At 36.6% G+C, this 27,828-nt stretch overlaps 1 protein-coding gene across 3 annotated transcripts in view; it reads left to right on the forward strand.

The window, feature by feature from the left end:
• The window catches only part of LOC148945224 (uncharacterized), a 275,072-nt gene that overhangs the window by 203,822 nt on the left and 43,422 nt on the right, over positions 1-27,828 (forward strand). For all 3 annotated transcript variants that reach the window (XM_089098745.1, XM_089098744.1, XM_089098747.1), the window contains one exon: positions 635-801. In XM_089098745.1, coding sequence (XP_088954871.1) covers positions 635-801 — 167 coding nt within the window. The remainder of the gene's footprint in view (positions 1-634; positions 802-27,828) is intronic.

The following is a 27,828-nucleotide window of genomic DNA, read 5'->3' on the forward strand; positions in this document are numbered from 1 at the left end:
TTTGAAAAAAAAAGTGAAGGAACCAATAATATGAAATTGAATATCGGAAAAAATAGGAGGGAATAAGAATTGAGAGTAAGGTAAATAGAAAAATTTTGAAGCGGGGATTTTGTTCTAGTATTTTGTTCTGGTTTTGTAATTTTGTTGCCGCTGTGGAAGCGGTCCCCTCTGACAGAAGGGCAACAACAAAATGGCTGGGCAGATGTCGGGTTTGGATAATTTGTTTTAGAATGCTATAAATAATGTGCTTTATGCTGAAGACACATAAGGAGCTTGGAAAATATATAAATTGTTTCAAATTTAGGTTCTGGATTTCAAATGTCTTTCATTAAAGCAGCGATGATGTATAAAGTGAGATGTGCTGTAGTGCATAATGATATTGTTTTTAACCAATTCTATTTAATATAAGTTTTAAGCGTTTTTTTTTGTTTTTTTTTTAGTATCATTGAAAAATGTGGGAATGAAGAAAGAAAGAAAGAGGGAGCGAGAGAGAGAGAGGGGGGGTACAGACACCCAAGATATAAAGGATGATAATAACTGTGTAATATTTCAGGTATATTTACCCCCTATTTATTTGTATCTCGTTGTAGGCTACCCTAATTAACACAAGTATGAATTATAATATTCATTCTAGATCGAGAGAATTAATAAAAGCTGCCATTTTGGATAACGATTTTATGAAGAATTTGGAACCAGCTCAAATCCGAGAATTAGTAGATTGTATGTATCCTGTTAGTTATCCAAAAGGGTCAACTATAATCAAAGAAGGAGATGTTGGATCCATTGTTTATGTCATGGAAGGTAAAGTAGCTACCTTAATGTTGATTGTATAGAATCGAAAGAAATTAGTCCTCTTTTTTTGAATTTACTTTGACTTAGTTTCTTCATTCTGAGGTGTCAACATGATGACAGGGGAAAGCCTCGGGTTTTAATAAAATGTTGAAATGAATCAATCACTTTGAAGCTGTGTGGATTTTAAATCCCAATCCTGTAAAAATAAGTGTAAATCGACAGATAGATAGATTTACTGGCAAGTATAAGTATTATAATAGTCGTCAAGGCCGACATATCCATAAAAACGAAAAGGTTCAATTCAACCCCATTCATTTGAACCTTATTTAACTATACAACTAATTTCTAAGACCACACTAGCGGGGCATTACAAAATGAGAAAAAGTGGGAGAATTTGTAGTAATCTTAGTCTAGTCTAGGTCTTAGTATAGACACTATTCAACGAAAAGGAAATGTTTAAAACTGTCTAGTTATTTAATATAAATAACTAGCAGGAGTTTAGTAATTATTTCTGTTGGTTTTAATTTTCAATTTCCTTACTTTCAGTAGAAAAAACTTGTTTTTTTTTAAATTTAATAATAATCAGGATGACTAGAAAACACTGAAAACAAACTGAATGTTTGATATATTAATTTGAAAAACTTTTTCCACAAAATAAGTTTTTTAAAGAAAAATAAAGAACTTCATTAAACAAAAAATGAGCAAAAATGAAATCAAATAATCTACCAAGCGTGAAACTACCACAAATCAGCATCGATAAATAAATGAAACCCAAAACGACAGAAATTACAATAAATACCCGAGTCAAACTCAAAACGAGCAGAAATTAACATAAGTTGGGCGCAAAACCCCTATGTCTTCCCAAGGCCAGAACATAATTTGCACTTTACTGAAAAAATAGGTTTTTACTTTTATAACTTTAATAAATCAAATAATAATAACATTTTGATTACTAACTATCAGTATATGTATATTAAACTAACAATGCACATTCATTTGTATTTTTTTCAGTAAAGTGCAAATTATGTTCTGGCCTTGGGAAGGCATAGGGGTTTTGAGCCCAACTTATGTTAATTTCTGCTCGTTTTTTAGTTTGACTCGGTTATTTATTGTAATTAATTAAAAATTACTTTTTCCACAAAATAAGTTTTTCAAAGAAAAGTAAAGAACTCCATTTAACAAAAAATGAACAAAAATAAAATCAAATAATCTACCAAGCGTGAAACTACCACAAATCAGCATCGATAAATAAATGAATCCGAAAACGAACAGAAATTACAATAATTAACCGAGTCAAACTCAAAACGAGCAGAAATTAACATAAATTGGGCGCAAAACCTCTGTTTCTTCCCAAGGCCAGAACAAAATTTGCACTTTACAGAAAAAATTTTAATGTTTTTACTTTTATAACTTTAATAAATCAAATAATATTAACACTTTAGTTGCTAAATTTCAGTATATGTATATTAAACTGACAATGCTAATTCATTTGTATTTTCAGAAAAGAGCAAATTCTGTTCTGGGCTTGGGAAGGCATAGGGGTTTGGCACCCAACTTATGTTAATTTCTGCTCGTTTTGAGTACTTACAACCTTTGCCCTTGCGGCTCTGGGGGGTTTGTCATCCTTAAATACATAATTTCCAGAACTTTCAACTGCGTTGAACAAAATGACTATTTCTAAACTTTAATTGAATGTTTTTGGGGAAATGGTGGGCGTAAGAGGGGAGTTAATTACTCTCCACTCACTTTCGACTATTAAAAAGGGCAATTTCAATTTCCAATCAAATAAGCCCTTTTTGAAATTTATATTACACCTTTCAAGATAAACCTTATATGCCCATAGGGCATAACTTACAACCCTTGCACTGATGGCTCTGAGGGGGTTATCATCCTAAAAGACCTAATTTCAAGACTTTTCAACTACATTGCACAAAATGGATATCTCAAAATTTTGATTGGATGTGTTTGGGAAAATTGTAGGCATGAGAGGGGCGTTAGTCGCTCTCTAATCACTTTTAACTATTTAAAAAGGCACTAGCCCTTTCAATTTCCAATTGAATGAGCCTTTTTGAAATTTCTACACTTTCAATAAAACCTTATATGCCCCCAGGGCATAACACAACCCTTGCCCTGAGGGCTGTGGGGGGGGGGGTCATCCTGAAAGACCTAATTTCCAAAACTTTCAACTACGTTGAATAAAATGGCTATCTAAAATATTGATTGGATGTATTTGGAGAAAAGATGGGCATGAGAGGGGGGTTAGTTGCCGTCAAATCACTTTTGACTATTAAAAAGGGCACTAGCCCTTTGAATTTACAATCGAATGAGCCATTTTTCAAGTTTCTAAGACAAAGATTTTAATAAAAAACCTTATATGCCCCCGGGCATAACTTAACCCTTGCTCTGAAGACTGTGGGGGGAGTGTCCTGCTCAAAGGTATAATTTCCTGAACTTTGAACTGCGTGGAACAAAATGGCTATCTCAAAATCTTTATTGGATGTGTTTGGGGAAATGGTGGGTGTGGAAGGGGTGTTAGTTGCTTTCTAATCACTTTCGACTAATAAAAAGAGCACTAGCCATTTCAATTTCCAATCGAATGAACCCTTTTTGAAGTTTCTACGACAACGTGTTATATAAAAACCTTAAATACCCTTAGGTATAATTTACAACCCTTGCCGTGAGGGCTGTGGGGGTGTTGTCATCCGCAAAGACCTAATTTCCAGAACTTAAAACTACGTTGAATAAAATGGCTATCTCAAAGTTTTGATTAGATGTGTTTGGGGAAAAGGTGGGCATGAGAGGTGGGTTAGTTGCCCTCTAATCACTTTTGACTTTTAAAAAGGGCACTAGCCCTATGAATTTCCAATTGAATGAGCCTTTTTTGAAGTCTCTACGACAACGCCTTCTATAAAAAACTGTATTTGCCCCCAGGGCATAACTTACAACCCTTGCCCTAAGGGCTGGAGGGGACTGTCCTCAAAAACATAATTTCTATGTGGAAATCAACTACGCTAAGCAAAATGGCTATCTCAAAATTTTGATTGGATGTGTTTCGGGAAATGGTGGGCGTGGAAGGGGTGTTAGTGCCTTCCAATCACTATCGACTATTAAAAAGGGCACAAACCACTCCAATTTCCAATTGAATGAGCCCTTTTCGAAGTTTCTAAGACAACTTCTTCGATACGAAGTGCCCTGCTTTAAAGGTTAAAATTAATAGATCATATATTGTGCTAACATCGTTCTTATATGCCCCTAGGGCATAACTTAAAACCCTTGCCCTGAGAGTTGTGGGGGAGTGTCCTCCTCGTTACTTAGCCCCGTTTCTTGTCTCGTTTTCGAGTGTCCCCGTTCTTTACTTAGGCAGCGCGATCGCGCTGCCTATGATTTATACAAAAACTTTCTATATAAACCTTATATGCCCCCAGGGCATAACTTACAACCCTTGCACTGTGGGCTCTGAGGGGGTAATCATCCTAAAAGACCTTATTTCCAGAACGTTCAACTACGTTGAACAAAATAGATATCTCAAAATTTTGATTTGATGTGTTTTTGAAAACGGTGGGCGTTAGAGGGGTGTTAGTCGCTATCCAATCACTTTCAACTATTAAAAAAAGCACTAGGCCTTTCAATTTCCAATTGAATGAGCCATTTTGAAGTTTCTACGACAACACTTTCAATAAAAACTATATGCCCCCAGGGCATAACTTACAACCCTTGCACTGAGGGCTCTGAGGGGGTTATCATCCTAAAAGACCTAATTTCTAGAACTTTCAACTAAGTTGAACAAAATGGCTATCTCAAAATTTTGACTGGATGTTTGGGAAAATGGTGGGCGTTAGAGGGGCGTTAGTCGCTATCCAATCACTTTCAGATATTAAAAAAGGCACTAGCCCTTTCAATTTCTATTTGAATGAGGCGTTTTGAAGTTTCTACGACAATCCTTTCATTAAAAACTTTATACGTCTCCAGGGCATAACTTACAACCCTTGCCCTGAGCTCTCTGGGGGAAGAGTTGTCATTCTTAAAGATCTAATTTCCAAAACTTTCAACTACATTGAATAAAATAGCTTTTTAAAATTTTGATTGGATGTGTTTGGGGGAAAGGAGGGCGTGAGAGGCTAGCTGCCGTCAAATCACCTTTGACTATTAAAAAGGTGCTAGCTCTTTGAATTTCAAATCGAATGAGCCCTTTTTCAAGTTTCTACGACAAACATTTCAACAAAAACCTTATATGCCACCAGGGCATAACTTATAATCCTTGCCCTGAGAGTTGTGGGGACTGTTCTCCTCAAAAATATATTTTCCATCTGGAAATCAATTACGCTGAACAAAATGGCTATCTCAAAATTTTGATTGGATGTGTTTGGGGGAATGACGGGCATGGGGGGCTAGTTGCCCTCCAATCACTTTTGACTATTAAAAAGGGCACTATCCCTTTGAATTTACAATCGAATGAGCCTTTTTTGAACTTTCTACGACAACGCCTTCTATAAGAACCTTATATGTCCCCAGGGCAGAACTTAAAACCCTTGCCCTGAGGGTTGTGGGGGAGTGTCCTCCTCAAAACATATTTTCTCTCTGGAAATCAACTATGCTGACCAAAATGGCTATCTCAAAATTTTGATTTGATGTATTTGGGGGAATGACGGGCGTGGGGAGGGGCTAGTTGACCTCCCATCACTTTCGACTATTAAAAAGGGCACTAGCTGCTCCAATTTCCAATCGAATGAGCCCTTTTCGAACTTTCTACGACAACTCCTTCGATACGAAGGGCCCGGGTTTGGAGAACCCGGGGAGAACCCCTTTACTTAGGTAGCGCTAGCGCGCTGCCTATGATTTCTGTTTGTTTTGTGGAATGTCCATGAACGAACACATCCAATCGAAATTTTGATTTGATGTGTTTGGGGGAATGGTGGGCGTGAGAGGGTGGTTAATTACCCTCCAATCGCTTTCGATTATTAAAAACGGCACTAGCCCTCTCAATTTCCAATTGAATGAGCCCCTTTTGACGTTTTTACGACAATTCTATCTATAAAAACCTTATGTGCCCCCAGGGCATAACTTAAAACCTTTGCACTGGGGGCTCTGGGGGGTTTGTCATCCTTAACTACATAATTTCCAGAACTTTCAACTCTGTTGAACAAAATGGCTATCTCAAAATTTTTATTGGATGTGTTTGGGGAAAAGGTGGGCGTGAGAGGGGGGTTAGTTGCCTTCAAATCATTTTCGACTATTAAAAAGGGCACCCCTTTTAATTTCCAATCGAAAGAGCTCTTTTTGAAGTTTCTACGACACAGATTTCAATAAAAATTTATATGCCCCCTGGGTATAACTTATAACCCTTGCCCTGAAGACTGTGGGGGGGGGGTGAGTGTCCTGCTCAAAGGTATAATCTTCTGAACTTCAAACTGTGTGAAACAAAATGGCTATCTTAAAATTTATATTGGATGTGTTTGGGGAAATGGTGGTCGTGAGAGGGGTGTTAGTTGCCTTCCAATCAGTTTCGACTATTAAAAAGGGCACTTGCCATTTCGAATTCCAATCGAATGAACCCTTTTTGAAGTTTCTTCGACAACGCGTTCTATAAAACCTTATATGCCCCCAGGGCATAACTTACAACACTCACCCTGACGGCTGTGGGGGGTTTGTCATCCTCAAACACCTAATTTCGAGAACTTTCAACTATGTTGAACAAAATGGCTATCTCAAAATTTTGATTGGATGTGTTTAGGGAAAAGGTGGGCGTGAGAGGGGCGTTAGTTGCCCTCCACTTTTGGCTATCGTATGAGCCTTTTTTGAGGTTTCTACCACAATGCTTTCTAAAAAAAAACCTCATATGCCCCAAGGTCATAACTTACAACCCTGGTCCTGAGGGCTTTGGGGGAGTGTCCTCCTGGAAAACATAATTTCTATCTGCAAATCAACTACGCTGAACAAAATGGCTAACTAAAAGTTTTGATTGGATGTGTTTGGGGAAATGGTGGTTTTGAGAGTATGGTTAATTGCCCTCAAATCACTTTCGATTATTTAAAAGGGCACTAGCCCTTTGAATTTCAAATCGAATGAGCCCTTTTTCAAGTTTCTACGACAAAGATTTCAATAGAAACTTGTCTGCCCATAGGGTATAACTTATATCCTTTGCCTTGAAGACTGTGGGGGGAGTGTCCTGCTCAAAGGTATAATTTCCTGAACTTTAAACTCCGTGGAACAAAATGGCTATCTCAAAATTTTGATTGTATGTGTTTGGGGAAATTGTGGGCCTGGAAGGGGTGTTAGTTGCCTTCCAATCATTTTTGACTATTAAAAAGGGCACTAGTCATTTCAGTTTCCAATCGAATGAGCTCTTTTTGAAGTTTCTACGACAACGCGTTCTATAAAAACCTTATATAATCCCAGGGCATAACTTACAACCCTTGTCCTGACAGCTGTGGGGGGTTGTCATCCTCAAAGACCTAATTTCCAGAACTTTTAACTACGTTGAACAAAATGGCTATCTTAAAATTTTGATTGGATGTGTTTGGGGAAAAGGTGGTCTTGAGAGGGGGGTTAGTTGCCCTCCAATTCTTTTCGACTATTAAAAAGGGCACTAGCCCTTGGAATTTCCAATCGAACGAGCCTCTTTTGAAGTTTCTACGACAACACTTTTGTGGGGGAGTGTCCTCCTGAAAAATATATTTTCTATGTGGAAATCAACTACGCTGAACAAAATGGCTATCTCAAAATTTTTTATTGGATGTGTTTTGAGAAATGGTGGGCATGGAAGAGGTGTTAGTCGCCTTCCAATCCCTTTCTAATATTAAAACGGGCAGAAGCCACTCCAATTTCCAATTGAATGAGCCCTTTTCGAAGTTTCTACGACAACTTCTTAGATACGAAGTGCCCTGGTCTAAAGAAAAAAATAATAAATAATACATTGTGCCAACATCGTTCTTATATGCCCCCAGGGCATAACTTAAAACCGTTACCCTGAAGTTTGTGGGGGAGTGTCCTCATCAAAACATAATTTCTATCTGGAAATTAACTACGCTGAATAAAATGGCTATCTCAAAATTTTGATTGGATGTGTTTGGGGAAATGGTGGGCGTGGAAGGGGTGTTAGTTGCCTGTTAATCTCTTTCGACTATTAAAAAGGGCAATAGGCGTTCCAATTTGCAGTCGAATGAGCCCTTTTCCAAGTTTCTACGACAACTCCTTCGATACGAAGTGCCCTGGTATGAAAAAAAAATACATTGTGCCAACATCGTTCTTTACTTAGGCAGCGCGATTGCGCTGCCTATGATAGGAAGAAAGCGAAGACGATGGTGACGGCAACATTCTTCAGTTCCGGAGACACAATCGCGATGAAATTTCGTACGTCGCCGCACTTGCCAGAAAGTTATTGGCTATTCCTGTGACTAGTGTGATTTTTGGTGGTAGGCCTGATAGTGACTTAGAAGAGAAATGGCCTCAGTCCACACAGAGTGGATAAGTTGATTTTTATTCACGATAACTATAGCCACATTCCACAGTTCTAATATACTTCTGAAGTTTGCCTGAAGGAGTTTTTTTTCGACTTGCACTAATAAATGATGAATTTTGTGATACGGTATTTGAACTTTTTTATACAGTAATTTTCGAGGAATAAAAATACTACTAAATTTGATTATTAATTCTGTTAGAAATACATAGCTCTTAGATATTTAAACTCTTCTGCAAGGATTCTGAAATGCCACAGCCATTTTTTTTTTACCAGATTTCTACTTCTCTTCATGAATAATGAAGAAGACCAGCGTCCAGCCAGCGACTCACAAAGTGTCTACCTCATGAATAGGTAGAATATCTTGTAAATAAATTCTGAGGGCTGTAGGGGGGAGTGTTGTCATCCTCAAAGACCTAATTTCCAGAACTTTCAACTACGTTGAACAAAATTAATATCTGAAAATTTTGATTGCATGTGTTTGGGAAAATGGTGGGCTAGAGAGGGGGATTAGTTGCTCTGCAATCACCTTCGGCTATTAAAAAGGGATCTACCCCTTTCAATTTCAAAACGAATGAGCCCTTTTGAAGTTTACGACAACTCTTTCTATAAAAACCTCATATGCCCCTAGTGCATAACTTACGTCCCTTGCCCTGAGGGCTATGAAGGGGTTGTCATCAGTAGAGAGGCCCTATCGACTGGTGACCCTACATAATTTATTCATGGTTTATTGATCCACTAACGGGTCAATGACACCTTTTTCAAGGTCAATCAGGGGTTCTGTTTCTAAGTGTATTGACTCCGGGACGTGATTTAATGTCCTTGGTAAAAAAAAGTCAGGAAGAGATTTAATGTCCTTGGTAAAAAAAAGTTAGGAAGAGATTTAATGCCCTTGGTAAAAAAGTCAGGAAGAGATTTAATGTCCTAGGTAAAAGTCTGAACGAGATTTAATATCCTTGGTAAAAATGTTCTATCTAGACCAGTCAGGGATCTTGGAAATACTATGGGGAAAATGCGCATGCGTACTGAATTCTAACGGTACAATGTTATTGAATACTAACAGTACACAATTTATGCATGATGTATTGATCCGCTAACGGTACCTAACCGCATGGACAATATTATTGATCGAAGAGGGGAACTAGATTTCTGAGAAATTAATTACATAAACGAAGGGGATTAATTGATCCACGAAGGGGAAGTAGTTTTCTGGGAAATTGATTTGCATAATCGGTGGGGAATTCTATCATGAGGGGATTTCATTTTAAATATGGCTTCTCCGGTCTTTAGATCTAAGATATAAATTAATATTTTATTTATAAATATGGTCTTTAGGTCAGAGAGATAAATTAATATTCTATCGAAACCATAATAGTGTAAGTAGGAACACCTTAGATCTATTTTTCAGAAATTTCTACGAGATCAAGACAGATTGAATATATTTTACGCGGGAAATGGTTTCCTGGGAATTTCAAATGCGACAGCGCAGGGATACCGAAACAAAGGAACACACATAAATTACTTTTAGGGGATTATTTGGGCGAAACACTTTGAGACATCTTAGGGATTTTTTTGGGCGAAACAGTTTGGGACATTTTATAAGAGGATTTGAGGTGAAACTCTGTGGTCGTTATAATACACAAGTTCGATTTGAAGCGTTGTAAGGTCCCCTATCCCAACCCCAAAGGGTCGCACTCCCCCGGGGGCCCCAGAGAGCCCCCTCCCTAGTTTAGTTTAGTTGTAGTTCAGAGTCTAGAGTTTCAAGTTAGACTCTCAGCACTTAGAGTTTTAGTTAGAGTTATATTTTATTTTAGTTTTAGTTAAGTGTTTTTGGACTTGTACTTTAGTTTTAGCTAAACGTTTTAGTTTAGAATTTTAGCCTATAGTCTTAGCTTATAGTTTTTCGTTGCACTTTTAGTTTAGATTAGTATTAGTTAAGAGTTTTAGTTTAGATTTGTAGTTTCGTTTTAGTAAAGAGTTTTAGTTTAGAGTTGTACTTTAGTTTTAGTTAAGAGTTTTAATTTAGTGTTTAGAGTTTTAACTTAGAGTCTTAGCTTAGAGTTTTAGTTTTAGTTATAGTTTAGTTTAATTTTAGTAAAAAGTCTTAGTTTAGCATTTAGAGTTTAGACTAGGTAACTCTAGCTAGATTTATAGTTTATTTGAGTTTTAGTTAAGAGTCCGATCTTAGAACTAATACTTAGTTTGTGGGAAGATGTCCTACCTAGAGCTTTATATTGTTTTCATCTCACTATTTTAATTGGCATAGTCGCAGGTACTGACGTAAATCTAGAGTTAAGAGTTTTACTTTATTATCTTAGCTTGTCATTTTAGTTACAGTTATAATTTAGTTTAGTTATAGTTAAGAGTTTTTTTTTAGAGTTTAGAGTCTTAGCTTAAAGTTTTAGTTAGAGTTTTAGTTTAGAGTCTTAGCTTAGAGTTTTAGTTCTATTTTATTTTTAGTTAAGTGTTTTTGGACTTGTAGTTTAGTTTTAGCTAAACGTTTTAGTTTAGAATTTTAGCCTAGAGCTTAGAGTTTTTGTTAGAGTTATAGTTTAGTTTAATTTTAGTTAAGAGTTTTAGTTTAAACTCTATAGAGTTTTAGTTCAGAGTTTAGAGTTATAACTCTATAACTCTAACTAAAACTGTAAGCTAATACCAAACTGAAACTCTAAACTAAAACTCAAATCTAAAACTAAACTAAAAGGGTATTGGACAACTAAACTATGATTCTAGACTAAAACTATAAACTATAATGCTTAGCTAAAACTGAAGTACAAGTCCCGAAGCACTTAACTAAAATAATATATAACTCCAACCAAAACTCTAAGTGCTGAGAGTTTAACTTGAAACTCTAGACTCTGAACTACAACTAAACTAAACTATAACTCTAACTAAAACTGTAAGCTAATATCAAACTAAAACTCTAAACTAAAACTCATATCTAAAACTAAAAAAAAACTCTAAACTAAAAATCTTAACAAAAAATAAATTAAACTATAACTCTAGAATAAAAATCTTAGCTAAAACTTAACAACAACTCTAAACTAAAACTCTAAACAAAAATGAAGCCAAAATGTGACTAGCATTAAAATTCTAAACTCTAAACTAAAGCTCTGAAGTCTAAACAAAACTCTTAAATACAATGAAACTAAACTATAACTCTAACTAAAACTCTAAGCTAAGACTAAGCTAAAACTCTAAACTCTAAACTAAAACTCTTAACTAAAACTAAACTACAACTCTAAACTAAAACTCTTTACTAAAACTAAACTACAACTCTAAACTAAAACTCTTAACAAAAATTAAACAAAACTATAACTCTAACTAAATTTCTAAGCTAAGACTCAAAACTAAAACTCCAATATCTAAACTAAAACTCTTAACTAAAACTATAACTCTAACTAAAACTCTAAAGTAAAACTGTAAACTAAATGCCTACTCTCTAAACTATAGTCTCAAGCAAAATTAAATTATAAATGTAGACTAAAACTCCTAACTAAAACTAAACTAAACTAACTATAAATCTAACAAAAACTCTAAGCTAAGACTATAAACTAAAACTCTAAATTCTCAACTATATATAAACTAAAATATAAATATAACTAAAATTCTAAGCTAACACTCTAAACTCTAAACAAAAACTCTAAACTCTAACTAAAACTCTAAGCTAAGACTTTAAACTCTAAACAAAAAACTGTAAGCTAAGACTCTAAACTATAAACTCTAAACTAAAACTCTTAACTACTATAACTTCAACCAAAACTGTAAGCTAATACCAAACTGAAACTCTTAACTAAAAATAAACTATAAATCTAAACTAAAACTCTTAACAAAAATTAAACTAAACTATAACTCTAACTAAAACTCTAAAGTCTAAACTAAAACTCTTAACTAAAATTAAACTAAACTATAACTCTAACTAAAACTCTAAGCTAAAACTCTAAACTAAAACTCTTAACTAAAATAAACTCTTTACTAAAACTAAACTAGAGATCTAAACTAAAACTCTTAACTAAAACTAAACTATAACTCTAGCAAAAACTCTAGGCTAAGACTAAACTAAAACTCTAAATTCTCAACTAAAACTAAACTAAACTATAAATAGAACTAAAACTCTAAGCTAAGGCTCTAAACTAAAACTCTAAACTCTAACTCTAAACTCTAACTAAAACCCTAAGCTAAGACCCTAAACTCTAAACAAAAACTCTTAACTAAAAATAAACTATAACTCTAACTAAAACTCTAAGCTAAGACTCTAAAGTAAAACTCTAAACTCTAAACTAAAACTCTTAACTACTATAACTCTAACTAAAACTGTAACGTAATACCAAACTGAGACTCTTAACTAAAACTAAACTATAACTCTAAACTAAAACTCTAAAGTAAAACTCTAAGACTCTAAGCTAAAACTCTAAACTAAAACTCTTAACTAAAACTAAAGTAGCCTACAACTCTAAACTAAAACTCTTAACTGATACTAAACTAAACTAAAAGTGCAAAGAAAAACTCTAAGCTAAGACTCTAGGCTAAAATTCTAGTGCAAGTTCAAGTTCAATATGGGTTTTAATTAAAAAAAAATTTAAAAATACACTTAACTCAGTTCCTTGTGCATTGATGCACGTTTGGGCCCGTAATAATTGCACACTCTAAATACAGCGTGGCCTCCTGTCCTCTCCAATTTCTACCCCGAACCGCCATCAAATGACAATAAATTTAACACAACTTCTCCTCCGCTCACACCCCTTGAAGTATCAGACTAAAATATGATAATTAATAATAATATCGAAAAATTCTAAACATAATAATAAATCTAGTAAATAAATTTTTAATCTTTTAGATATTTTTCACATTCTTTTTAAAGGAGCCGAGAGACCTATATGACTTCAGCTCTTGCGGAAGTGCATTCCACTCTCTAGCATACGCAATTCTAGGAGAAAATTCCGACCTAGCTGTCGGTGTCGGGGGTATTTAAATGCCTTATGAAGATCTTGTATCTAAACAATGGATTTATGATGCTAGTGTGAATAGGCCTTTAAGTGGTGATGGGAGTGTTTCTGAAAAATACTTAAAGTAAAACACGGTGCAAGATAGTCTGTAAAGTGATGCCATTGATAGTCTGTTCGGTGTTGGGCCTAAAATTTGAAGTGCTGTATTGTGAACTGAGTTTAGTCTCTGTAAATGTGTCTTGAAATTAGATTGTCAAACTGTAGAACAATATTGAATGTGAGGCGTGATAACTGCATTGTAACTCAGGATCAGTATTTTTTTTAGGGAAATGGTGACTGAGTTTTCTCAAGATTCCAAGCTTCCTTGAAAGCTTCGTCTCGACACTTGCTATGTGGTGTCTGAACTAGAGGTTTTCGTCGATTAAAACCCCTAGGTAACGAACGTGTCCTTTTTCTGGTCTCTTGATAAGTCCACGAGAGTTTTCAATACCAATCACATCGGGAGCCAGCGAATCTATACGTGAAAAAATAAAACACTCGATTTGTCAATGTTGATGACTAGACGATTTGCGTCCATCTACAGGTACGTTTCTTCAAGAATGTCTTGTAGCTTCGTTTTGAGAGACTTGATGTTCCACTCTGAGCTTGCCATGAGTGAATCATCCGCAAATGCCGTTAGTTTGTCCTCGCTTCTACTATAGACCCCGGCGTCGTTTGTGGGTGACATAGTTTGCAGCAATAAGGGCTACGACTTACAGGAGTCAGTACTTGCTGAAGATCATTTACGTGAACAAGAAACAATACCGGTCCCAATTTAGAGCCCTGTGGCACCCCGCAGTTAACTACGACATCATTTGTATGGTCATTTCCTGTGTACATTCGACGATTTTCCAGGTAAGACTTAAACCAATCTAGGACTTGGCCACGAACTCCAATATGATCCAGCTTTCCTAGTAATATTTCGTGGTGCTCGCTATCAAACGCTTTTTTAATATCTAGAAGCACTGCTGCAGGTAAAGCACCCGAATCTAGGATTCTGTTTACGAATAAACTTAGTGAAGTCGGTTGAATGGCCAGCCCTAAACCCGAATTGGCGACTGTTAAAAAAGCCTTTTGCCTCTAAATATTTGTAAAGCTGGTTTTTCATTGGTGTTTCAAAGACTTTCGAGAAAACTGATAAGATTGAGATTGTTTTATAATTTTTGTGTCTGTATGACTTCCACCTTTGTGAAGAGGTATTATCTTTGCCTTTTTTAACATTTCAGGAAAGACCCCTTTATCTAATGAAAGATTTACAAGGTAAGTTAGCGGCTCAGCAATGGTCGTCACTACTGCTTTCAGTGCCTTTGTGTGGACCAGGTCGAAACCTGAAGCAGAAGAGCCCTTCAAATTTTTTACGAGTAATTCGAGCTCACCTGGTGTTACAGGACTCACTGCCATTAATTTCTTACACTTCGGGCCAAGGTATTCTTTGTATGATTTAGATGGTATCCCGACGGAATTTGCTGTGGTATCGCCGATATTTGCGAAAAATGTACTTAGCGATGCGGCAACCTGTGTAGGTTCGGTAATTTCTACATCATTCACGACCAATTTCGCTGGTAATGGGGAAGACTTAGTGGTTGGCCGTAGTACCGAGTTGATAATTTGCCAAACTTTTCGACCATCCTTCCCGCTTTCCGACAGCTTTTGCTGCAGGTAGCCACGCTTTGCTCTTCGTAACACAGTCCGAAGGACCTTCTCGTATTGCTCATACTCCTCTAGCTGTGCTAAGCTCGGAAAGCGTCTATACTCTCCCCAAAGGTGGTTTTTCTTATTCACACAGGCCAGAAGACCATCTGTCATCCAGGGGCTAATTGGCTGGTCTTTTTTCGTTTGTTACTTCTCGGGTTGCTCACGCAACACCTACTGTATACATCCAAGAACGTCGAGTGAAATGACCCAAATGCTTCGTTTACATCTTGAATCTCCATTACGTTATCCCAGTTTAATTGCTCTAGTTACTGTTTTAAATTCTTCAAGTTTTCCTCTGTTAAACATATATTCGGTAACATAGGGTTGATTTGGGACCTTATCTTAGCTGGTTCTGAAAGGCCGAGTGTTGCATGAATGGGGAAGTGGCCTGATGTGTCGCTGACGAGGACTGCCACCGACTCTGGGAGCAAGGAGCTGAATATGTTGTTGATAAGTGAATGCGTACTCTCAGTAACCCGTGTCGGAATCGTAACAGCAGGATATAGGCCTGAACCTGCCATATTATTTAGCAAATCTGCTGCTTCGGTCGTTAGCGGAATACTGAGGTTAATATTAAAATCTCCCATGAGAATAAGCTCATTTTTTTGACACTGTGCTAGCTCCCGAACTTCAGCCTTATGTTCCGTAAACTGAAACGTTGACCCTGACGGAGAACGATAAATTTCACCCACAATAACTTTTTTATTTGGGGACAACCATACTTCTAGGAACAACGACTCGAAAATTCCTTCAATATTTCGTGTAAGGTCTTGCCTAATTTGAACCGTGTGTGTGTCGCGGATATAAATTGCTATACCACCCCTTTTCATCTGTTTTCTGTGGAGAAAATGGCTAGTGTAACCTGGAATATCCAAAAGGCTTTCGCTTTGTTGTGTAATAAATGTTTCACATAGACCTATACAATCTGGTCTAAGCTCCCGACATGTCGACTCTAGATCAGAAAATGAGGAATACGGTCCTTGGCAATTCAAATGAAATACCGAAAGTTGAGAATCGGTAGACCTCCCAGTAATTAAATTAGAAATTACATATGTACTTTTAGGAAAATTTTTATCATCAAACAAATGGAAATCATTTTCTTGACCAATTTTTTGATCAAAAATAAGCTTGAGATTTAAATAAGACTCTTCTAAATTCTTTAATCTATCTATATCAAAATCTCTGATACCTCTTACCAACTGTAAGAGTGGTAAGTCATCACTTACCAACTGCAATCGACGATCCGTCGTGAAAATTCCAGAAGAGCGAGGAGTCAAAAACAATGAACATACCCGATTGAACTTCTTTATGGAACACTGAAAGGAAACAAAAACCAACTAGATACCTTGAATTTTGGGAACCTGAAAAAAGAGAAAAGAAAATTGAACAAATATGAAAAAAAAAGAAAATAAAATTTTCTCTTTACATCCTTCTCTGTCATACAACTTAAAACAGAAATACTATGCGGCTTCAACAATAATTCAAAATACCTCACGATATCACATACATAAAAATTAGATATCGGAGAAAAAAAAATGACAAAATTACTGGTCGGAAACAACCTCCTCTGGGTCATTTTTGGCAAACAGTTTTAGCGGATCGAAACAGTCATCATCGTATTTAACCCACTGCTGTGAGCTTTTTGACTTTTTTGTCTCCAGCCAGAGTTTTACGTTACGCTGGACCACACGAGTCTCACTGACCTTCTCTGCTCCCTTTGCATTTTTTAGCTTGTAACCGAGAGCCAATAATTCCTTTCTTCGCTTTCCTAATTCAGCAGGTAAGTCAGTTGACACGCTGTAGCCCGTTCTTTTTTGTTTACCACATTCTTTAAGAATCAATGAGCGATCATAATTCTTGAGCTGCACGAAAATAGGCTCAAATGTTTTTTTCCTACCGCTCCGCAGACTAGGGCCAACACCATCATCAGACGCGGTGAATTTTTTGACCCTATACGCTACACTGATACCTATTTGAACAGGATCTGCAATCCCGAGTTTTTTTCCGAAGAAATTTTTTACTGTATCACGAAGATTTTCAGATTCATTTGGCGTATCGATCCCGTGAAGCAGAATATTGTTTCTCTGTGTATGTAAATCCACTCGAAGTGCAGACGATTTCACCTTAATCAGTTCCAATTTTAACAGGTTATTTTCTGTCTTCAATACCTTATTTTCTTTTTGTAGCATCGAAATCGTAGCAGTTAACTCATCCATTCGCCAGTCAAAATGCTCTTTTGTTAGTGATGTAGCCATCTCTGATTTTTCAACAATAATGCCGCAAAATTTCGAAAATCCTTAAAAGTCATGAAAGGAAACTTACTCGCAAGGACCCGTAATATGTAATATCCAGATATTACTTAGGGCCCACTTTTAGCAATCGCAATCAGTCAAAACTTATTATCCAAATTGTTTATCCAAGCAGCGTCCTTTGGGCAAGTGACGTAGCTAATCCAAATTCATTTCACACCCGGAGACCTTGACTGTCTGAATGCTAACAGGTAACTCGACAGGTAACTAAAATAAAACATAACTCTAACTAAAACTCTAAGTGCTGAGAGTCTAACTTGAAACTCTAGACTCTGAACTACAACTAAACTAAACTATAACTAAAACTGTTAGCTAATATCAAACTAAAACTCTAAACTAGGGAGGGGGCTCTTTGGGGCCCTGGGGGGTGGGGCCCTTTGTGGTTGGGGTAGGGGACCTTACAACACTGTTAAAATGGAACTTGTGTATTATAACGACCACAAAGTTTCACCTCAAATCATCTTATAAAATGTCTCAAACTGTTTCGCCCAAAAAATCCCTAAAATGTCTCAAAGTGTATCGCCCAAATAATCCCCTAAAAGTAATTTCTGTGTGTTCCTTTGTTTTGGCATCCCTGCGCTGTCACATTTGAAATTCCCAGGAAACCATTTCCCACGTAAAATATATTCAATCTGTCTTGATCTCGTATGAATTTCTGAAAAATAGATCTAAGGTGTTCCTACTCAAACTATTATGGTTTCGATTGAATATTAATTTATCTCTCTGACCTAAACACCAGAGAAGCCATATTTAAAAATAGAATATTAATTTATCTCTGAGACCTAAAGACCTGAGAAGCCATATTTAAAAATTAAATCCCCTCATGATAGAATTCCCTACCGATTATGCAAATCAATTTCCCAGAAAACTACTTCCCCTTCGTGGATCAATAATTCCCCTTCGTTTATGTAAATCAATTTCTCAGAAATCTAGTTCCCCTCTTGGATCAATAACATTGTCTATGCGGTTAGGTACCGTTAGCGGATCAATACACCATGCATAAACTGTGTACTGTCAGTATTCAGTAACATTGTACCGTTAGAATTCAGTGCGCATCCGCATTTTCCCCATAGTATTTCCAAGGTCCTTGACTGGTCTAGAAAGAACACATTTACCAAGGATATTAAATCTCGTTCAGACTTTTACCTAGGACATTAAATATCTTCCTGACTTTTTTACCAAGGACATTAAATCTCTTCCTAGCTTTTTTTTTACCACGACATTAAATCACGTCCCGGAGTCAATACACTTAGAAACAGAACCCCTGATTGACCTTGAAAAAGGTGTCATTGACCAGTTAGTGGATCAATAAACCATGAACAAATTATGTAGGGTCACGAATCGATAGGGCCTCTCTACTGTCATCCGCAAAGACCTAATTTCCAGAACTATCAACTACGTTGAAAAAAACGGCTATCTAAAATTTTTGATTATTTGTTTGGGAAAATGGTGGGCATGAGAGGCCTCTCTACTGTCATCCGCAAAGACCTAATTTCCAGAACTTTCAACTACGTTGAAAAAAACGGCTATCTAAAATTTTTGATTATGTGTTTGGGAAAATGGTGGGCTCGAGAGGGAGGTTAGTGGCCCTCCAATCACTTTTGCCTATTAAAAAGGGAATTAGCCTTTTTAATTTCAAATCGAATGCACCCTTTTTCAAGTTTCTACGACAAAGCTTTCAATAAAAACCCTATATGCCCCCACAGCATAACTAGTAACCCTTGCCCTGAGGGCTATGAGGGGGTTATCATACTGAAAGACCTAATTTCCAGAACTTTCAACTACGTCGAACAAAATGGCTATCTCGAACTTTTGATTGGATGTGTTTGGATAAATAATGAGTATTAGAGGGGGGTTAGTTAGCCTCCAATCACTTTCGACTATTAAAAAGGGCACTAGCCATTTCAATTTCTAAACGAATGAGCCCTTTTTGAAGTTTCTACGATAACACTTTCTATGTATACCGTATGTGCCCCCAGGGCATAACTTATAACCCTAGCCCTGAGATCTTTGGTTGGGTTGTCATCCTCAAAGACCTAGTTTCCAGAACTTTCAACTACGTTGAACAAAATCACTATCTCAAAATTTTATTGGATGGGTTTGGATAAATGGTGGGCGTGAGAGGGGGGTTAGCTGCCCTCAATCACTTTCGACTATTAAAAAGGGCGCTAGCCCTTTCAATTTCCAATCGAATGAGCCCTTTTTGAAGTTTATACGACAGCGCTTTCTATGAAAACCTTATTTGCCCCCAGGGCATATTATATAATCCTCGCCCTGAGTGCTGTGGTTGGGTTGTCATCATCAAAGACCTAGTTTCCAGAATTTTCAACTACGCTGAACAAAATGGTTATCTCAAAATTTGGATTGGATGTGTTTGGGGGAAAGGTGGGTGTGAGAGGGGTGTTAGTTGCCCTCCAATCACTTTCGACTATTAAAAAGGGTACTAGCCCTTTCAATTTCTAATCGAATGAGCATTTTTTGAAGTTTCTACGACAACGTTTTCTATAAAAACCTTATATGCTTCCAGGGCATAACTTACAACCCTTGCCCTGAAGGCTGTGGGGGAGTGTCCTCCTCAAAAACATTATTTCTATCTGGAAAGCAACTAGCCTACGCTGAACAAAATGGCTATCTAAAAATTTTGATTGGATGTGTTTCGGGAAATGGTGGTTATGGAAGGGGTGTTAATTGCCCTCCAATCACTTTGGACTATTAAGAAGGGCACAGGCCACTCCAATTTCCAATTGAATGAGCCTTTTTTGAAGTTTCTACGACAACTTCTTCGATACGAAGTACCTTGGTCTTAAGGAAAAGAATAATAAGACTGATTTGCGGTAGTTTCACGCTTCGTAGATTATTTGATTTTATTTTTGCTCATTTTTTGTTTAATGGAGTTCTTTAATTTTCTTTGAAAAACTTATTTTGTGGAAAAAGTTTTTTTTAATTAATTTCTGTTCGTTTTATATTGACATAGTCTTTTCAGGGGAGAAGAAAATAATACTTTAAATCTTTTCGTTTTTTAAGACTTTATAGTTTGGTCTGCTATTTGTATGCTGGAGAAAAATTTTCAGCAATTTTTAACAACATACACCCTTTTAAAAATCTGGACACAAACAGTAGTGTTTAATTTCGTTTCGTACCTCCTCTAGTTGACCTGAAATGGAAAACTTAATACCATTCGCAAAAAAATCTGCTTACTTTCTTTGATAGGTTGGATACATTTACGCTATTTTGACTTGCTTAAATTTAAGAGCAGAATTAGCCCCGAAAGTTTGAATTTAATACCCTCAGTCGTTCTCGGGATAATGCTGAAACGCCTTTTTGGGGATCAGCATTAACATTTAACACAGTGCACCTTGATTTAATATTATGGCAACACTGATTTTTTTAGCACAAAGGGAAAGGGGAGGGTGGGCGTGAAAGGGGGATTAGTTTCCCTCCAATCACTTTCGACTATTAAAATGGGCATCAGCCTTTTCTATTTTCAATCAAATGAACCCTTTTCGAATTTCCTACGACAACTCCTTTGATACGAAGTGCCGTGGTCTGAACAACAACAACAACAGCAAAATCATACATTATACCCACATCGATCTTTACTATAAAAATTTCTAGCCTTCCAATCACTTTCGACTACTACAAAGGGCACTAAGCCTTTCGATTTCCAATCGAATGAGCCCTTTTTGAGTTTCTACGACAACGCTTTCTATAAACCCCTTATATGCCCCCAAGGCATAAATTAAAACCATAACTAAGGCCTGTGAGGGTGGTTGTCATCCTCTAAGACATAATTTCCAGAACTTTCAACTACGTTAAACAAAATGGCTATCTCAAAATTTTGATTGGATGTGTTTGGGAAAAGGGTTAGACGCTCTCCCATCACTTTCAACTATTAAAAAAGGCACTAGCCCTCTCAATTTCCAATCAAATGAGCCCCTTTGAAGTTTCTACGACAACGCTTTCAATAAAAACCTTATATGCCCCCAGGGCATAACTTACAACCCGTGCCCTGAGGGCTGGGGGGTTGTCACCCTCAAAAACCTAATGTCCAGAACTTTCTACTACGTCGAACACAATGGCTATCTGAAAATTTTCATTGGATGGGTTTAGGGGAATGGTGCGCGTGAGAGGGTGTTTTCTTACCCTCCAATCACTTTCGACTATTAGAAAGGGCACTAGCCCTCTCAATTCCCAATTGAATGAGTCCCTTTTGAAGTTTTTACGACAACTCTAACCATTAAAAACCTTATATGCCCCCAGGGCATAACTTACAACCTTTGCCCTGGGGACTATGGGGGGTTTGTCATCCTTAAATACATAATTTCCAGAACTTTCAACTACGTTGGGGAAATGGTGGGCGTGAGAGGGGGGCCAATTACTCTCCAGTCACTTTCGACTAGTAAAAAGGGCAATTTCAATTTCCAAACAAATGAGCCCTTTTTGAAATTTTTACAACAACTTTCTATATAAACCTTATATGCCCCAAGGGCACAAAATACAACCCTAGCACTGAGGTCTCTGAGGGGGATATCATCCTAAAAGACCTGATTCCCAGAACTTTCGACTACGTTGAACAGTATGGATATCTCAAAATTTTGATTGGGTGTGTTTCGGGAAATGGTGGGCTAGAGAGGGGGGTTAGTTGCCCTTCAATCACTTTCGACTATTTATTGGGCACTAGCCCCTTCAATTTCCAATTGAATGAGCCCTTTTTGATGTTTTTACAACATCGCTTTCTATAAAAACCTTACATTCCCCCAGGGCATAACTTACAACCCTTGCCCTGAGGGTTGTGGGGGGAGGGGTTTTCATCCTTAAAGACCTAATCTCCAAAACTTTCAACTACGTTGAATAAAATGGCTATCTAAAAAATTTGACTTGGTGTGTTTGGAGAAAAGGTGGACGTGAGAGGGGGTTCATCGACTTACATATAGCTTTTATCTATTAAAAAGAGCATTAGTTCTTTGAATTTACAGCCGAAAGATCTCTTTTTCCACTTACTACAACAAAGATTGCAATAGAAACTTATATTCCCCCGGGGCATAACTTATAATCCTTACCCTGAAGACTGTGGGGGGAGTGTCCTACTCAAAGGTATAATTTCCTGAACTTTAAACTGCGTGAAACAAAATAGTTATCTAAAAATTTTTATTGGATGTGTTTGGGGAAAAGGTGGGGGTGAGAGGGGGGTTAGTTGCCCTCAAATCACTTCCGACTATTAAACAGGGCACTAGCCCTTTGAATTTCCAATCGAATGAGCCTTTTTTCAAGTTTCTACGACAAAGATTTCAATAAAAACCTTATATGCCACCAGGGCATAACTTATAACCCTTTCCCTGAAGACTGTGGGGGGAGTGTCCTGCTCAAGATTATAATTTCCTGAACTTTAAACTGCTGGGAGTAAATTGGCTATCTCAAAATTTTGATTGGATATGTTTGGGGAAATGGTGGGTGTGGAAGGGGTGTCAGTTGCCATCCAATCACTTTCGACTATTAAAAAGGGCACTAGCCATTTCAACTTCCAATCGAATGATCCCTTTGTATATGCCCCCAGGGCATAACTTACAGCCCTTGCCCTGATGGCTGTTGGGGGATTGTTATCCTCAAAGAGCTAATTTCCAGAACTTAAAATTACGTTGAATAAAATGGCTATCTCAAAATTTTGATTGGATGCGGTTAGGGAAAAGCTGGGCGTGAGAGGGGTGTTAGTTGTCCTCCAATAACTTTTAACTATTAAAAAGGGCACTAGACCTTTGAATTTCCAATCGAATGAGCCTTTTTGAAGTTTCTACGACAACGCCTATAAAAAGCTCATATACCCCCAGGGCACAACTTATAATCCTTTCCCTGAAGGCTGTGGGGAAGTGTCCCCTCAAAAACATAATTTCTATCTGGAAATCAACTACGCTGAACAAAATGGCTATCTCAAAATTTTGATTGGATGTGTTTCGGGAAATGGTGGGCTAGGAAAGGGTGTTAGTTGCCTTCCAATCACTTTTGACTATTATAAAGGGCACAAGCCACTCCGATTTCCAATTGAATGAGTCCTTTTCGAAGTTTCTACGACAACTTCTTTGATACGAAGTGCCCTGCTCTAAAGGAAAAAAATAATAAATATTCCATTGTGCCAACATCGTTCTTATATGCCCTCAGGGCATAACTTAAAACCCTTGCCCCGAGGGTTGTGGGGGAGTGACTTCCTCAAAAATATATTTTCTATCGGGAAATTAACTACGCTGAACAAAATGGCTATATCAAAATTTTGATTGGATGTGTTTGGGGGAATGATGGGCCTGGGTGGGGGGACTAGTTGCCCTCCAATCACTTTCGACTATTAAAAAGGGCACTAGCCACTCCAATTTCCAATCGAATAAGCCCTTTTCGAAGTTTCTACGACAGCTCCTTCGATACGAAGTGCCCGGGTATGGAGAAAAAAAAACATTTTGCCAACATCGTTCTTTCCTTAGACAGCGCTATTGCGCTGCCTATGATAAAATTTTTTTAAAAAATATCAACTTTGTCTAATTATATTTTATATTCTGGAAAACTTTGTATAGATTGTATACATTTGTTTTTTTCTATTTGAGGGGTGCCGCCCCTTCTCGACCCGTCTCTCTTTACGCTGAAATATTGATGTTCTTAAAAAATATTTCTCGTTCACGGTCTTTGTGTTTCAGGAGTCGCTCTTAAAGGATAGTGACAAAAAGACAAACTTTACCGTAGAGAGAGAGGGCTGAGGAAGGGAAGCCCCCCCTAATATACAGAATAATTTTTGTTCATTTTTAGTTTTAAAGTTGCTGGGTTTTTTTCAGTACAAAAACGTTTTATTTATTCTATTTCTGACCGTTTTTCAAATCATGCAAGGAAATGCCCCCCCCCCCCTGACAACTTTCCTCCTGACCGAAAATTTTACCCGTTGAAAATCCCGTCTCCTCTGCAGACCCCATCCAATTTTTTTTATCTCCCAATCTCAAATACTTTATGTGAACAACGGGAGTAGGAGGGGTCAAGAGGTACTATACGAGATGCTGTACGAGATTGAATGTCCTTGGTTAAAGCCTGTACGAGATTTAATGTCATTGGTAAAAGCCTGTACGAGATTGGATGTACTTGGTAAAAGTGTTATTTCTAGACCAATCAGAGGCCTACAATCCCTGTACGAACAAGACCACATCCTCTTTCTAGGCCAATCAGGGACTTAGAAATGACATCACTTGATTTTGAATTGACATCACGCGGTCGGGGTTACGTCCGCGCACGTAACCTGGTCTAAATTAACCTTAGAAATGAATAAAACCCAACTTTATTAAAATAATATGCAATAATGTACCACGTAACCTACTCTAAATTACCCTTAAAGGTTGAATAGTCTCCCTCTTGAAAGGCATTGCCTGGTGTTGGAGTGTGCAAGAAGTCGTAATGTAATGTGGGGAGTAAAAAGATGAGAACTTCAACTTTTAAAACGGGTTTAGGCGGAATATTAAGAGAACTTGTTCTGAAATGATATAATAAAGCCTTTTGAAAAGTATTTCTAGGTGTTTAGGTATGCGAAAAGTCGTAAAGTAATGTTGGGAATGAAAAAGATGTTTTCTTCAACTTTTAAAATGGGTTTAGGAGAAATATTAAGAAATGAACTTGTCCTGAAATAATAAAATAAAAGCCTTTTGAATAGTATTGCATGGTGTTGGGGTATGCAAAAAGTTGTAAAGTATTGTTGGGAGTGAAAAAGATCAGTACTTCAACTTGTAAAATAGGTTTAGGAGGAATACTGAGAAAAGAACTTGTTCTGAAATAAAATAATAAACGCTTTTGAAAAGTATTGATTGGTGTTTTGAGTGAAAAAAGATGAGTACTTCAACCTATAAAACAGGATTAAGAGGAATATTAAGACAATAACTTGTTCTGAAATAATATAAAAAAGCATTTTGAAATGTATTGCTTAGTGTTTGGTTTCGTAAAAAGTTGTAAGAAAAGTTGAGAGTGAAAAAAGACGAGTACTTTAACTTGTAAAACAGGTTTATGAGGAATATTAAGAAAGTAACTTGTTCTGAAAAAATATAATAAAGCATTTTGAAAAGTATTGCTTGGTGTTGGGGTATGCAAAAAGTCGTAAAGTAATTTTGGGACTGAAAAAAGGTTAATGCTTCAACTTGTAAAACAGGTTTAAGAGGAATATTATGAAAAGAACTTGTTCTGAAATAATATAATATAGCATTTTGAAAAGTATTGCTTGGTGTTGGGGTATGCAAAACGTCGTAAAGTATTGTTGGGAGTGAAAAAGATAAGTACTTCAACTTGTAAAACAGGCTTAGGAGGAATATTAAGAAAAGAACTTGTTCTGAAATAATATGATAAAGCCTTTTGAAAAGTATTGCTTGGTGTTGGGAGTGAAAAAAGATTAGTACTTCAACTTGTAGAACAGGTTTAGGTGGGATATTAAGAAAAGAACTTGTTCTGAAATAATATTATAAATCCTTTTGAAGAGTATTGCTTGGTGTTGGGATATTCAAAAAGTCATAAAATAATGTTTTGAGTGAAAAAGGATGAGTACTTTAACTTATAAAACAGGTTTAGGAGGAATATTAAGAAAAGAACTTGTTCTGGAATAATATAATAAAGCCATTTGAAAAGTATTTGCTTGGAGTTGGGGTATGCAAAAAGCCGTAAAGTAATGTTGGGAGTAAAAAGAGATGAGTACTAAAACTTGTAAAATGGGTTTTGTAGGAATATTAAGAAAAGAACTTGTTCTGAAATAGTAAAATAAAGCCTTTTGAAAAGTATTGCCTGATGTTGTTGTATACAATATGTAGTAAATTAATGTTGGGAGTTAAAAAGGTGAGTACTTCAACTTGTAAAATGGGTTAAGGAGGAATATTAAGAAAAGAACTTGTTCTGAAATGATATAGTAAAGCCTTGTGAAAAGTGTTGCTTTGTGTTTGGGTATTCACAACGTCCTAAAGTAATGTTGGGAGTGAAAAAAGATGAGTACTTCAACTTGTAAAACAGGTTTGGGAGGAATAATAAGAAAAGAATTTGTTCTGATATAATATTATAAAAGGCTCTTGAAAAGTATTGCTTGGTGTTGGGGTATGCAAAAAGTCGTAATGTAATGTTGGGAGTGAAAAAAATGAGTACTTTAACTTGTAAAACAGGTCTATGAGGAATATTAAGAAAATAACTTGTTCTGAAATAATATAATAAAGCCTTTTGAAAAGTATTTGCTTGGTGTCGGGGTATACAAAAAGCTGTAGACTAATGTTGGGAGTGAAAAAAGATGAGTACTTCAACTTGTAAAATGGGTTTAGGAGGCATATTAAGAAAAGAAATTGTTCTGAATCCATAATCGTCTCACTAATCCCATATTTTGTACTTGTTCATTCTCTGACATGTAAAAAAAGTTTAAATAAAATCATCATGTTAAAAAAATAAAGTTCAAAAAGTATAAAAAAGGGCGGGATAGGCCCCAAAAGTTGGGGGGAGGGGCCCCTTTGAGGTTGGAGAAAGGGGACCTTGGAGGTTGAGATCCTTGATGGTTGCGGTCCTTGATTTTCAAATCCATAATCGTCTCACTAATCCCACATTGTGTACTTGTTCATTTTATGACATGTAAAAATAAATTGATGACAATTTTATGACATTTAAAAATGAAATTTCCATGTTAAAAAAAATAAACTTCAAACAGTATAAAAATGGGGGGGGCCTTGGAGGTTGGAGGAAGAGGACCTTGGAGGTTGAGATCCTTGGTGGCTAGGGTCACTGGTGGTTGCAGTCCTTGAGGTTTAAATCCATAATCGTCTCACTAATCCCATAGTGTGTACTTGTTCATTCTATGACATATAAAAAAAGTTGAAATTAAATTATCATGTTAAAGAATAAATGATTAACTTTTTATATTGACGACACTGCTTAAATGGTACTTGTGTAATATACAGAATACAATTGGGAAGTAAAGCTAGGTAGATTCTCAATTTCATCTTGACACCAAAGGCTCTATTACTTTCAACTTTTTAGGATATTCCATTGCTAAAAACAATATTTTATATCGTCCACATCCCATATTGTGTACATGTCTATTATAGCGACCACAGAGTTTCACCTTAAATAATTCCCTAAAATGTCTCAAACTGTTTCGCCCAAATAATCCCTAAAATCTCGATTAATTTGTTTCGCCCAAATAATCCCCTAAACGTAATTTCTGAATGTTCATTTGTTTTGGCATCCCTGCGCTGTCACATTTAAAATTCCCAGGAAACAATTCCCGCTTTAAATATATTCAATATGTTGTTATCTCATTGTATCTCTTTTGAATTTCTGGAAATTATCTAAGGTGTCCTATTTACACTATTAAGGTTTGGAAATAATAATAATTCCTGAATTTATCGCTAAGCCTAAAGAAAATAAAGCCTTGTTAAAATAGAATTTCTATCTCTTTAGAGTTCCGCATAATTCCTAGAAATCAAGGGATGATCATTTCTAAGTCCCTGATTGGCCTAGAAAGAGGATGTGGTCTTGTTCGTACAGGGATTGTAGGCCTCTGATTGGTCTAGAAATAACACTTTTGCCAACTACATTAAATCTCGTACAGGCTTTT

The sequence above is a fragment of the Artemia sp. Qi Xiang Cuo genome, chromosome 13, assembly GCF_049724085.1.
Source record: "Artemia sp. Qi Xiang Cuo chromosome 13, ASM4972408v1, whole genome shotgun sequence".
In the NCBI taxonomy this organism is placed as follows: Eukaryota; Metazoa; Arthropoda; class Branchiopoda; order Anostraca; family Artemiidae; genus Artemia; species Artemia sp. Qi Xiang Cuo.